The 13,845-nt window shown below is 49.9% G+C and overlaps 2 protein-coding genes across 2 annotated transcripts in view; one reads left to right on the plus strand and one right to left on the minus strand.

Annotated features, from left to right (window-relative positions):
• INPPL1 (inositol polyphosphate phosphatase like 1) overlaps positions 1-7,377 on the minus strand; it is an 81,064-nt gene extending 73,687 nt beyond the window's left edge. Inside the window, exon 1 of the mRNA XM_083436104.1 lies at positions 6,586-7,377. Coding sequence (XP_083292230.1) covers positions 6,586-6,779 — 194 coding nt within the window. The 5' untranslated portion in view covers positions 6,780-7,377. The remainder of the gene's footprint in view (positions 1-6,585) is intronic.
• LOC310676834 (tigger transposable element-derived protein 1-like) overlaps positions 1-13,845 on the plus strand; it is a gene marked incomplete at its 3' end in the record, with an annotated part of 1,439,559 nt that overhangs the window by 502,829 nt on the left and 922,885 nt on the right. The window lies entirely within an intron of this gene.

The raw sequence follows: 13,845 nt of genomic DNA on the forward strand, positions 1-13,845 counted from the left end.
CCCCAATTACTGCCAAGGGTGGTGATTAAACCTCACTTCCCAGAAGCAACAGAAACCACATTCCAAGGGGAGGAAGGAGGACTCCTACGGAAGAGAGCAGAACGAGATGCAGAGCTTGGCGGATAACGCTGTATCCGAGGAATGCGTCCTTTTCGTTTATGACGGACGCGCCCCCCACCCCACGTCCCTATTACTGCACACACACGACGGGTGGAGCAAAAGCAACTAGGGAAGAGTCTCCTCTTAAACACACAAGATCACACGCTTGTGCACAGATATTATTACCCCAGTAACATCCCTCTTCATTTCAGGGCTTGCTGCAACAGAAACGGGGCAGAAGTCCTGATCCCCGTGAATGGATAGAGATAGATAGATAGATAGATAGATAGATAGATAGATAGATAGATAGATTTTACTACTCTTTCAGCTGTGAACATGACAGGGAATTCATAGGACGCTGCAGGCGAAGTTATTACCAATAAAGGTCATCTTCTGGCACAGAACTGGCATAAAACAGCCAAGAGCCCAAAGCCCAAAGCCTTGGGCATCAGATGGTCTTAGGCCTGGATAGGCAAACTAAGGCCCGGGGGCCGGATCCAGCCCAATCGCCTTCTAAATCCATCCCGCGGACAGTCCAGGAATCAGCGTGTTTTTACATGAGTAGAATGCATCTCTGGGTTATTTGTGGGCCTGCCTGGTGTTTTTACATGAGTAGAACGTGTGCTTTTATTTAAAATGTATCTCTGGGTTATTTGTAGGGCATAGGAATTCATTTTTATTTTTATTTTCAAAATATAGTCCGGCCCCTCACAAAGTCTGAGGGACAGTGGAAAAGTTTGCTGACCCCTGGTCTTAGGCGATGTTTTCTCTCTTTCAACCCATGCACCAATCTGCAATGTGGATCTAGCTCTTTAAGCCTGCCTTGTAGGTGGTTGGGAAGACGAAGCAAGACAAATTTCTGCTACTTAGCCCGTTTGCACAGGAGTCGGAATGCCCAATAGTTCCTTGACATCACAGCAGAGATACTACAGGCTCAAGGTCAGGGCTGCCCAAGCAATGAGCAGTGTGGGAGGGGAGCGTTTCGGAGGTTTTGCGATGCAGCTGTTTTCAGACCCAGTAGCCCAAACAGAATGCAATTGTTTCAGTGTGCACAATCCATTCCAATTGTATAACGGCAGAGACAGTGAGAAGCAGGCACGTGAGCTTTTCTCATGCCGACCACCAGAAGCCAATCCAGGTCTCCAGTGGAAGAGAGTTCCACAGGAACGGGCTCCTAAATACCATCTCACCAACGGGTATGGCCTGGCAAAAACAGTAATTAATTTCTGCCTGGAAGCTCCTCCTTCTGGGACAGAAGACTTGCCTCCAAATTTCAGCTGTGGGAAGGTGACCTGCAGTTCTTCACGGGCAAAGGAATTGCACTCTGCACGTGTCCAAAGGAACTCTCGCTTATTACTGCTTCACATGTTCCAGGACCCAGCCTTGTTGTTGCAAATAGGTTCTACGGATAAGCCCTCACTGGACAGGGGTGTCGTGCCTAATTCTTAATTAAGAATTAGCCACCTTAATTCTTCACTTATCCTAGATTGTTGTTATCAATTAATGTCTCCAAAGAGCTCGAGGCTTTGCAGCCTTGCTCTATTTCACATGGGCTTCCTGTACATTATGTTCACAACAACCCTAGGAGGTAGGCGCTGCTGGATAATGGTTTTTTATCCCAAAGGACACTGCAGAGCCGCTCTGCAGCCGGAGGCGGAAAAGCCAAATAATATCGACACCCGTTCGCCAGCCTGTGAAAGCTACCACGTACTGCATGCTGTGGGGCTGGGTTTCCGGCTGGGGTCAGGCTGGATGACCTTTAGGTGCCCCTCCCCATCTCCAGGGCTTTTTCCATCCATATAATTTATAATTTCCTAAGTTCTTAATGTGGTTTCCCAGACAAGATGGGTGACGCAGCGCTGATTGATCACAGTGGGCTCCTGGCACAAAGGGGCTTTAGCAGAGAACTGGGGTTTCTCTTTCCCAGCCCCACTGGGAGACGCTGCCAGGGACCTTCTGGATGCAAAGCACCTGTTCTGCCACTGAGCCACAGCACATCACAAGAACTCCACCTAAGCAACTGTGCCCGCATTCACTCTCCCCTCCCTTCTCCCTCCCAATCCCTTTTCCTTTTGTGTTGCGCCTCTTACACTGCAAGTCCGAGGGCAATGACCGTCTCTCCACTGACAAGCGCAGAACCAGCGCCAGCATCCCTGTTCCTCCAGGGAGCCTGTCAAATATTTCGTAGAGCCAGCATGACCCGTCTAAGTGAAGATGCCTAGGAGTGAGGAGGGCACCTGATGTCTCCACCATCTGCCTGGGGATCCTTGGATCGGGACTGTTTTCACACACTAATACCACATCCTGTAGAATCCTATCCGTTGTATTTTATCCGCACAATCGGAATGGATTTCAGGAACCAAAACGCTTTTCCTGCGCAGCCTGAGCAGGAGCAATGATCAATGTTAAAGATATTAGCTGTAGCTTGTCTTCACTTACCAATATAAAGGTAAAAAGTAAAGGACTCCTGGACAGTTAAGCCCAGTCAAAGTCGACTATGGGGTTGTGGCGCTCATCTCGCTTTCAGGCCGAGGGAGCCGGCGTTTGTCCACAGACAGCTTTCCGGGTCATGCGGCCAGCAGGACTAAACCACTTCTGGAGCAGCGGGACACCGTGATGGAAGCCAGAGCGCACAGAAACACTGTGTACCTTCCCACTGCAGTGATACCTATTTATCTACTTGCACTGGTGTGCTTTCGAACTGCTAGGTTGGCAGAAGCTGGGACAGAGCAGCAGGAGCTCACTCTGTCATGGGGATTCGAACGGCCGACCTTCTGATCAGCAAGCCCAAGAGGCTCAATGGTTTAGACCACTGCGCCACCTGTGTCCCTATGCTTACCAATATATATGTGGACTGTCCCTGGATCAAGTGACTTTTCTTTTTTAAGTTCTCAAAACTCTTAACCTAGCTCAAGGTTGCCATCCGAACCTGCCAGATGTTTAATTGAGAATCAATCATGTTAGTCCATCGTTTGAAAAATAAAGACTTTAGAGCCGTCTTGCCCCAAAATGGCAACTAGATATTCTGTTTGGGTGACTGTAGCATTAGTTTAGGGACGCGGGTGGTGCTGTGGTCTAAACCACAGAGCCTAGGGCTTGCCAATCAGAAGGTCGGTGGTTTGAATCCCCATGACGGAGTGAGCTCCCGTTGCTCGGTCCCAGCTCCCGCCAACCTAGCACTTTGAAAGCACGTCAAAGTGCAGGTAGATAAATAGGTACCTCTCTGGCAGGAAGGTAAACAGCGTTTCCGTGCGCTGCTCTGGTTCGCCAGAAGCGGCTTAGTCATGCTGGCCACATGACCCGGAAAAACTGTCTGCGGACAAACGCCGGCTCCCTCGGCCAGTAAAGAGAGATGAGCGCCGCAATCCCAGAGTCCTCTGCGACGACTTAACTGTCAGGGGTCCCTTTACCTTTTTAACCTTGGTTTAATGAGCCATTGGGTGCCTAGCTGACATATCTGAGTTTCTAGCACTGCATCCAGGAACTCACAAAAGCGCAGCTGTAGGCCTTGATCTCGGGGCAAGGCAGCAGCTGGTGCTGTCATGTCTGCTAGCAGCAGGAGAAGCAGCTGCAGGGACAGGTGACCTCTCCAACAGTGACAGGTGCTCTCCTGGGAGTGGGGGGGGCTGCAGCTGGACAGCTTCAGACAGTTCTGCAGAGACCTCCTTACTGATCAGGATCAGCCCCCTTCAAAGGGTTTTGCTTTTTAATATTCACAGGCAAAAAAGGAGGCACTATGAACACCCACCCAAAAATGATGCACAAACTGCTTTACGAGCTTCATCTAATTTATCTCGACAACAAGGCTGTGGTTTAACTTGGGGTCGCCCAAAAGACGCTCTCTGCAAACCCCTAGCACTCGGTCCACGGCCCCACTCTGAATCCACACCGTGTCTTTACAGTACAGTGGTACCTCTGCTTAAGTAGTTAATTCGTTCTGGAGGTCCATTCTTAACCTGAAACTGTTCTTACCCTGAAGCACCACTTTAGCTAATGGGGCCTCCCGCTGCCGCCGCTGCACGATTTCTGTTCTCATCCTGAAGCAAAGTTCTTAACCCGAGGTGCTATTTCTGGGTTAGCGGAGTCTGTAACCTGAAGCGTCTGTAACCCGAGGTAGCACTGTACCAGTTAGCTGCTCTGACCTTGCCTCCCTTAGGGATCTCCCAGGGAAAAATGCCAGGGCAGTTATAGATTAAGCTTGCCATACAGATGCGGCTGCTGCTAGAGGCAGAAAGAGGTGGGGGGGTGAGTTCCAGCTGTTACCCTCCAGGCAACCCACACAAGCACCTCCACCCCACCCCACCCCCCAGGAAGATTAACAGGCCCTGGCGCAGCCAAGGAAAGGAGGTCACTACTGATTGTTCTCCGACAGCCGCCTTCGCTAACCTGCTGGTTCCCTCCAGATGGTTTGTGGACTACAAATCCCATCACCCCCACCCCACCCCAGCCTCCAGTGGCTGCTTTGGCATCCTCAGGATCACACAGACGACACACAGGCACTCAACTCCTGACATGCCTTGACCACTCATTTGCTTAAGGCACAATCAGGAGTTGGGAGAATCCAAGTGAATGGTCAGGCCCCACAAGCCCAAAGTCCCTCTCTGGCCCTTGCATTAACCAGCTTCCAGGCTTTATAATATTTACATGAACGAGCAAGCACTTTTAAATCACTATACCTCTTTTAAAGGTACCCCTGCCCATACAGGCCAGTCTTGACAGACTCTAGGGTTGTGCGCCCATCTCACTCAAGAGGCCGGGGGCCAGCGCTGTCCGGAGACACTTCCGGGTCACGTGGCCAGCGTGACAAAGCCGCATCTGGCGAGCCAGCGCAGCACACGGAAACGCCGTTTACCTTTCCGCCGGAGTGGTACCTATTTATCTACTTGCACTTTGACGTGCTTTCGAACTGCTAGGTTGGCAGGCGCTGGGACCGAGCGACGGGAGCGCACCCCGCCGCGGGGATTCGAACCGCCGACCTTTCGATCGGCAAGCCCTAGGCACTGAGGCTTTTACCCACAGCGCCACCCGCGTCCCTTACCTCTTTTACTCAGCAGTAAATCCTCCTTGGCTGGACGGTTGCCTGGCTGCCTGTCCTGCCCTCCTGAACTTTCCTCCTTGCAACTTCACTTCCAGTGTTGTTTTAACAGCATCACTTCCTGGCTGTTCACAAAAATGCCTATATTGTACTGGTGTGGAGAACCCTGCCTCTTTTTGAAGACTGCACCTCACTTTGCACTTAATTCTGCCTCCCATCCACCACTCAACAGAACCAAATCAAAGGCTTGAGAGGGTTTTTAAGGAGCAATATCCCACATTAACAGGGCTCAAAGCAGGCAGTTTGATCAAAATAACTGGGTCTGTTTATTTCTGTGGGTCTGCTCTGAGCATGAGAACATTGGATATTGCCTCAGGACACAGGAACTCCCTAAAAGCACCAGCCAAAATGAAAAGTGTAGCCCCAGTCCTTCAAAGCACCACAGGCCTCTTCCCAAACCCAGACTTGTTCAGTCCAGTTGAAACCTTGTTTGCTTACAAAACGTTTGCTTATTATTATATTATTATATTACAAATCTGTGCACAAGTTTCTTCTGTGGGTAAAACATATACATTCTCTCTCTTTTTTCAATCTCAGAATTTAAGTCCCAAGCACATTTTGAGTCCAGCTTCTCACTTGTCTTCAACGTTTGGCAGTAGTTAACTGACAATATCTTTAAAAACTGGCATGCAATGGCGTTGTGATATTTGACTGCGTCCAACAGATGACATGCAACTGCTTCGGTACCTTGGCTGCCAACAGTTAGGAGATCTGACAAGCAAGAGATGCTAACTAGTCTAACAGCCCGCTCCCAGACAAGTCTTCCTCATGAGTAAGCCCCGCTGAACTCACTCCTAGGAAAGTACGCACAGGAGTCGGGGAAACCCGACTCAGACCCGGCAGGAAAGCCTTACAAGACGCAGAGAGAGGATCGGCACAGCCAAACCCTCAAGCCCCAAACTCCATCTCAAACTTCAGAAGTGAAATCCCAGGTTTGGAATTTGGTGAGAGCGCTTCTTCTTCCAAACCCTGAAAAAGTCGCGCGTTTGGAGAATCTGATACTTTTTAGCTCTGGACTGAAAAGTGCTTCTGGGGGATCCCGGCAGAGAACCGCACAAGACGCCAGAATGGGCGAGATCCGTCCGGCCCCCGGCACGACTCGAGGGCCGCCTGCAGCACGGAAGCAACGGCTGGAGGGGGGGATGTCTCCAACTCCTCGGCTTGCCCCCAATAAAATATTGGAGGGGTCCAAGTTGATGGGCACCGCCATTCAAAGGGCGTGCGTGCGCCATGCCTGGTGATCGATTCCTCGGGGCGAGGCTTCCCTGCGCCCCATCCCCCCCAAAAAAACCCAAATATTTTGCTCAAGTTGGCGCCTCTGCTCCGAGCTACCCGGGGGTTTTGGGGAGCCCCTTCCTCCCGCGCACCCTTCCCTTCGCCCCGCCACTCACAGCACGCACAGGGCGTAGGCTCCGGCCACGCTCTCGCTGTCGCGCACCAAGAAGCTGCCGTCGCGCCCCGCGCGGGCCAGGAGCTCTTCGGCCGCCGCGCGGCTCAGGTCCTTGTGGTACCACGACGGCGGGGCCGCGGGAGCAGGAGGCGGCGGCGGCTGCGGCTGCAGCGCGGCGGCCCCTGCGCCCGCCATGCCCGGAGCGGAGCGGCGGAAGCGAGGCGGGCGCTTAGCAGAGCCCGGCGAGGAGGAGGCGGCGCCCCCGACGGGCGGGCCGCGAGGGGCGCATGGCGGCTGCGGGAGACTCTTGGCCCGGGGCGCCCACGGGGGATCGTGGAGGGGCGGCGGCGGCGGGGGCGGAGAGGCAGCAAGCCGTGTTGGCTGGCTCTCTCGCTCGCTTGCTCGCTTCCTTCCTTCCTTCTTCTTCCCGAGGCTGTGGCGCGTCTCGTCCGGCGAGGCGCAGTGGCGAGGGGAGCCGCTTGGCGCGCTGCTCGGCGGCCCCTTCGAGGCGGGGAAAAGGCGCCTCCGCCTCCTTCTCCGCCTCCTCCTCCTCCTCCGGGCAGCGGAGAAGAAAGAAGGGCTCCCACCAAGCAGGGACTGGGGCCCCGTCGAACCCCGCCGGGGCGCACCGAGACGGGGAGGGCGCGCGCTCCGCAGGCGCTCTTTGGCTCCCAGCTGGTTCCCACTTCCCACCGGGGCGCAGAGAAGTTGGGAAGGAAGCGGCAGCCCCGACGCGGCTCCTCCGACGAGCCCTGGGCCCCGCCGGCTCCCGTCGCCCTCCTTCTCCCCCGGGGGGACGGCCAGCGCTTCCTGGCGAGGGACGCGGGAGGAGCCTCGAGTCCGGGAGAGACTTCGCAGGCAGCCCCGGCCCGACGGGGCTCCGGGGGGACTCCGAAAGGGACGCGGCGCCTCCGAGGAAAGCCCTTCCGACGCAGCGCGCAGTCGAACGGGGGAAACTCCCTCCCGGGGGAGAGGGGGTGCGGGTGGAGTGGAATGGTGCGGGGGGGGGGGGAGCCCCGTCCGGCAGAATCGATCCCCTGGCGCAGGGCACGCACGCTCTTTGAATGGCAATGCCCAGCAGAATATTTGATCGGGAGGGCCAAAGGGACCCTATTGCGCAGGAAGCAGCAAATGTATTTTGAGGTTTTATATTCTGATTTTATTCTGTGAACCATCCCGAGACCTGCAGGTATAGGTAGGTATATAAATTCTAAATAATAATATTCATAAGAAGTCACCAGCTTGGATGGCTTGAAAAGTAGGTTGGACATCCATAAATAAATTCTTTCTTTTCCTTGGCAGGTCTTTTCCTACAATCCCTAGCAAAAAGGCTTCTGCTTTTTTTACAAATGGTAATTTAAACATTTTCTTCAACTCATTGTATATCATTTCCAAAATATATATATATATATATATATCTAAGATTCCCACCACATATGATAAAAAATCCCTTCTTTTTCTTTACACTTTGTTATGTTGAAATTAGAAGTGAGAGCTGGACCATAAAGAAGGCTGATAGCCGAAGAATTGACGCTTTTGAATTATGGTGCTGGAGGAAACTCTTGAGAGTCCCATGGACTGCAAGAAGATCAAATGCATCCATTCTTAAGGAAAATAGCCCTGAGTGCTCACTGGAAGGACAGATCATGAAGCTGAGGCTCCAAGGCTTTGGCCACCTCATGAGAAGAGAAGACTCACTGGAAAAGACCCTGATGTTGGGAAAGATGGAGGGCACAAGGAGGAGGGGACGACAGAGGACGAGATGGTTGGACAGTGTTCTCGAAGCTACAAACATGAATCTGACCAAACTGCGGGTGGCAGTGGAAGACAGGAGTGCTTGGCGTGCTCTGGTCCATGGGGTCACGAAGAGTCGGACACGACTGAACGACTAAACAACAACAACAACATGTTGAAATTGTTAATAATTTTTTTTTCAAAAAAAGAAGAAAACAAACACTTAAAATTAAAGCATTCAGAGCCAGGGTAGACATTTACTGCAACCTCCAATGAGTCAGGTTCCATTGTGGAGGACATACCTTAATAGCCTAAATTCTAATTAAGAACTTTTGCTTATATTGAACATTTTTATCCCAAATTGTATTTTAACTCACTGCTCACTTCCTCAGACATTCTGCAATATGAACTATTGTAATACCACTCAAAATGCTGTTGTAGACATTATTCTAATGAACTTTGTATATATTGTTCTACTTTTATTATGCATTTTCTAAAACTCAGTAAAAACAATTTACTATTAATTGTTTTTAATAGTGCAAGAAAAAAAGAAAAGAAAATTAGGTTGGACAAATTCATCGAATTGTAGAGTTGGAAGGGATCCCAGGGTCATCTAGTCCAACCCCCTGCAATGCAGGAATCTCAGCTAAAGCATCCATGGCAGATGGCCACCCAACCTCTGCTTTAAAACCTCCAAGGCAGGAGAGTCCACCACCTCCCGAGGGAGTCCATTCCACTGTTGAACGGCTCTTCCTGTCAGACAGTTTTCCTGATCTTGAGTCAGAATCTCCTTTCATGGAGGAGGAGAGGGCTATGGATGGCTCCTTCATCAGCATGGCTTTGCTCTGGCTTGGCAGTCAGAGACAGCCATACTTCTGAATCCCAGCTGCTGGGAAATGCAGGAGGGGAGAGGGCTCTAGGGCTCAGGTCTGGTTGGCCCCTGTGAGAACAGGATGCTGGGCTAGATGGGCCATTGGCCTGATCCTGCAGACTCTTCTTCTGCTCTTGAAGAGACGTTCTAGTGTTAAGAGAAAGAAGGGAAACCTTTTCTCCATCTCTTGCACTATTTTATAAACCTAGTGTGGTGTAATGGTTAAAAGAGCGGTGGACTCGTAATCTGGTGAACCGGGTTTGCTTCCCCGCTCCTCCACATGCAGCTGCTGGGTGACCTTGGGCCAGTCACACTTCTCTGAAGTCTCTCAGCCCCACTCACCCCACAGAGTGTTTGTTGTGGGGGAGGAAGGGAAAGGAGATTGTGAGCCGCTTTGAGACTCCTTAGGGTAGTGATAAAGCGGGATATCAAATCCAAACTCCTCCTCCTCCTCTTCTTCTTCTTCTTCTTCTTCTTCTTCTGTCGCCTCTTCCTTGCTATTTATCTAAACTAAAAGGTCACACACGCTGCCACCTTTCCCCATAGGGGAGTCGCTCTATCCCCTCAACCCTGTCGTTTGCCTTTTTCCAGTCATCGCCTCAAGCAGTTGTCAGCCCACACTTCCCCTAACATTTCCTCATCACTTTGCCTATCACAGAAAATCAGATTCGGGGACGGTGGGTGGGCAGGCAGAGGCAGGTTTGTTGCACAAGAATGGAAAATCAGCATCAATTCCACAGACTGAATTTGCCGGTATGCAATCACATTCCACCTCCAAATTGCAACAGTCTGGAAGTCCGTTATACTTCGCAGAAAGGTACAGAGGCTCAGATAGTTAGATTACAAAACAATTGTTGGCCTAAAATAATTCAGCTCTTACGGTTTTAAGAGAGGATGAGATACATTCACAGAGAATAAGGCTGTCAATGGCTGTGTTCTGCTGCCGCCCAGTCAGAGGCATTGATGCTTCAAAAAAATCATTTGCTGAGAACTGGAAGTTTGTTTGGTGGGGAGTGTAGTTCTGCTCATGCCGTGCTTGTGACTTCCAATAATAATAATAATAATAATAATAATAATAATATTTTATCCTGCCCATCTGACTGGGTTTCCCCACTCTGGGCAACTTCCAACAAATACAAGAGCATAATAGAACATCAAACACCAAAAATTTCCCTGTGCAGGGCTGCCTGCAGATGTCTTCTAAAAGTTGGATATTTGTTTATCTCATTGGCATCTGATGGGAGGGCATTCCACAGGGCGGGTGCCACTACCGAGAAGGCCATGAAGGGTGTCTGGTTGGCCACTGCAGAAAAAACAAAGGTAACCCCTCATAGAACACATGACCCCAAACCAACCTATAGGCCAAAAATGCATCGAGGACCCTTTCATAATTGTTTGCCATGCATTGACATGGGGCTGTTTTGGGACCCACTGTAGGTCAGGCTGCAAATGGGAGTGTAGACAGAGGGACATTTCTGGCCCTCCAGATATTGCTGGACTAGAACTCCCAACTACAGTCTGTGCTTGCCAGGACAGATGGGAGTCCTAACAACATCTGGAGGGCTGCATTTAGCTCAGCGGCCAGACTCCTGCTTTGCACACAGAATCTCCCAGGTTCAGATCCTGGCAGCATCTGCAGGTACATTTCTGCGGTGTGCCGTCCTGGGATCTTCAGACAAAGGGCAGTATACAAATTTAATTAATAATAATAAGTGTGGTGCCCTGGTTGTTCTCAGACCATAGTTTACTGTGAGCATAAGAGTGCTGAACTGATCCCTGTATTGTATAAATATAAGTCTGTAGGGAGGTAAAAAGAAACTATATAAGAAATATGTAACTTTGCGGTATACACTAATGGAAAGATAAAGTACAGTGAGATTAATTGGAAGTCATTTTTAATTTTCTTCTCTATAAGTTTTATAATTGTTTTCAGTATTAGGGGTATATATGATTATAGTTAGCGTATATTAATCTTGTTGTATCTTATAATGTGCTGGTTTGATTCTTCTGTTATTTAGGGTATTTTTGGCTTCTGTGGAAGCCGCCCAGAGTGGCTGGGGAAACCCAGCCAGATGGGCAGGGTACAAATAATAAATTATTATGATGATTATTTGTTTGTTTGATTGGTTGATTGTATGTTTGTTTACTTGTTTGTCCATCTGTTTTTTTCATAAATGTATTTATTTTAAATTAATAAAGATATATTCCAAAAAAGAGAAGAAGAGTCTGCTGAATCAGGCCAATGGCCCATCTAGTCCAGCATCCTGTTCTCACAGGGGCTGACCATATGCACCAGTATGGAAACCAGCAAGCAGGATCTGAGAGCAAAAGCAACTGGTTTTCAGAAGCATTGGTGCCTCCGACTGAAGCAGAGCACAGCCATCCTGGCTAGTAACCAACAATAGCATTCCCTCCATGAATCTGCCCAATCCTTTTTTTTAAAGCCATCTACACCCTTGTGCAAATTAATTGAAACAAACAGTAGTTTATTGTACAAAACAAACACACACACACACATAAAAGGTAAAGGTACCCCTGACCGTTAGGTCCAGTTGGTGGTTAACTTTTCCTTAGGACATTCCTATTTTCATCAGAGAAATGTTGGCAGGTGTAAAGGTAAAGGACCCCCGACAGTTAAGTCCAGTCGCAAACGACTCTGGGGTTGTGGCGCTCATCTCGCTTTACTGGCCGAGGGAGCTGGTGTTTGTCCGCAGGCAGTTTTTTCGGGTCATGTGGCCAGCAGGACTAAACTGCTTCTGGAGCAACGGGACACCGTGACAGAAGCTAGAGCACACAGAAACACTGTGTACCTTCCCGCTGGAGTGGTACCTATTTATCTACTTGCACTGGTGTGCTTTCAAACTGCTATGTTGGCAGGAGCTGGGACAGAGCAAAGGGAGCTCACCCCATTGCGGAGATTCAAATCGCTGACCTTTTTTGATCAGCAAGTCCAAGGTCACTGGTTTAGACCACAGCACCACCCGCATCCCTCAAAACTCACGTAATGTACCAAACTCACATATACGTACATTTGTAACGGATATGACCTCCACTATTTTTATTTTTTATACAATTTTTATTGGTTTTTCCTCTGCCCCACTCCTTAAGCAGCCAATCCAGAGCAGGGGGCCTCCCCTCCAGGTCACTGCCAGCACATGAAGGCACTGGGGCTGTGTGGGTGTGCGACTCCGCCAGCACGCATGCGGAACACCCCACTCCTCCAGCTCCAAAAGTATGCGCGCAGCCCACAAGAATGTACACCCGCCCACAGTTAAGTTAATACTCTCCTGTTTTGTTTTGCAGCCAGGCCTGGAGAGAGAGAGAGAGAGAGAGAGAGTGCGTGCTGATCTAGCGCCCTCTGTTGGCCTTCCAGGGAGAATCTGAGATAAAAGATCCAGAACAGAAGGGCTGTAGCCAATCCTCTCTCTTTACAGGGGTAAGAAGAAGAAAAAGTGTTTGGATTTGATATCCCACCTTTCACTCCCCTTCAGGAGTCTCAAAGCGGCTAACATTCTTCTTTCCCTTCCTCCCCCACAACAAACACTCTGAGGTGGGTGGGGCTGAGAGACTTCAAAGAAGTGTGACTGCCCAAGGTCACCCAGCAGCTGCATGTGGAGGAGTGGAGACGCGAACCCGGTTCCCCAGATTACGAGTCCACCACTCTTAACCACTACACCACACTGGTAACTTGGAGAAGTGCTTGGAATGCAGAAGGGTAAACAAACAAACAAAACCCTGTGTTGCAAAATGTGACTAGGCAATATCGAAAGCAACACCATGACCAGAAACAATTACAGTATAGAAAACTCTATGGAATAATGTAGATCATCAAAACTATCAAACTGAAGTCTCTGAAAGTCCTTGAATAAGTCATGGTGCCAGACCTTACCTGGCAGAAATCAAGGTTGTAACGCTTTGTATAATCGGCAAATGTCCAATTCTGGTGTCCAACTCTGAGCTCTGCTGAGCAGTGTTTCCAGATAGCAACTAAGAAATACTGTTTATTCACCTATTTACACCTTCTGTCTGCATGGAGGGAGTCCTGATCTCACAGTGTGGTCCTTCCGAGAGGGGCTTGTCCCCCAACAGCAGTGAAGCCCTAGACTCCAAGGCATCTCTCCCAGCCAGTCTGCCCAAAGATGGCTCCCAGCCCTTCTTACTAGAACCCCTTGCTACCAGTCTCCCATTTTCCTGTCACATCCAACACCCAGTTCCCCTGGCATCCTTCCAAACCCCCAGGCTCTGTTCACACCTCAAGGCCAGTGGCTCTCAAGGGCCCTCTTGCTCCTAAATGGCCCTACCTTGGCCAGGTCCTTTTGTGTAGGCTAACGCAGGAATTCCTCTGCAGCTTGTATTTCTCCCTTCACATCCCAAATCATCAAAATCCTACCATTTATTAATTTCTAGGATTTAGGGGGTCCCCCAAATTTTTTTATAACAGGGCCTTGTCAGTGGTGGCTGCTCCCAGACAACTTTGGAAGTCACTCCCTGGAAAAGCTAAATTGGCTCCTTCCTTGTCCTTTCACGGGCAGGTGAAGACTTTTATTCCAACAGACTTTGGGAGACTGACTTTAAAGAAAGGGGCATTTAAATAGCAATGTGCTGTTTTTACCATCTATTGCTATATTGGTTTAAATCTACTAGAGTTTAATTATT

The sequence above is a fragment of the Podarcis tiliguerta genome (genome assembly GCF_965153285.1).
Source record: "Podarcis tiliguerta genome assembly, chromosome: 4".
Classification (NCBI taxonomy): Eukaryota; Metazoa; Chordata; class Lepidosauria; order Squamata; family Lacertidae; genus Podarcis; species Podarcis tiliguerta.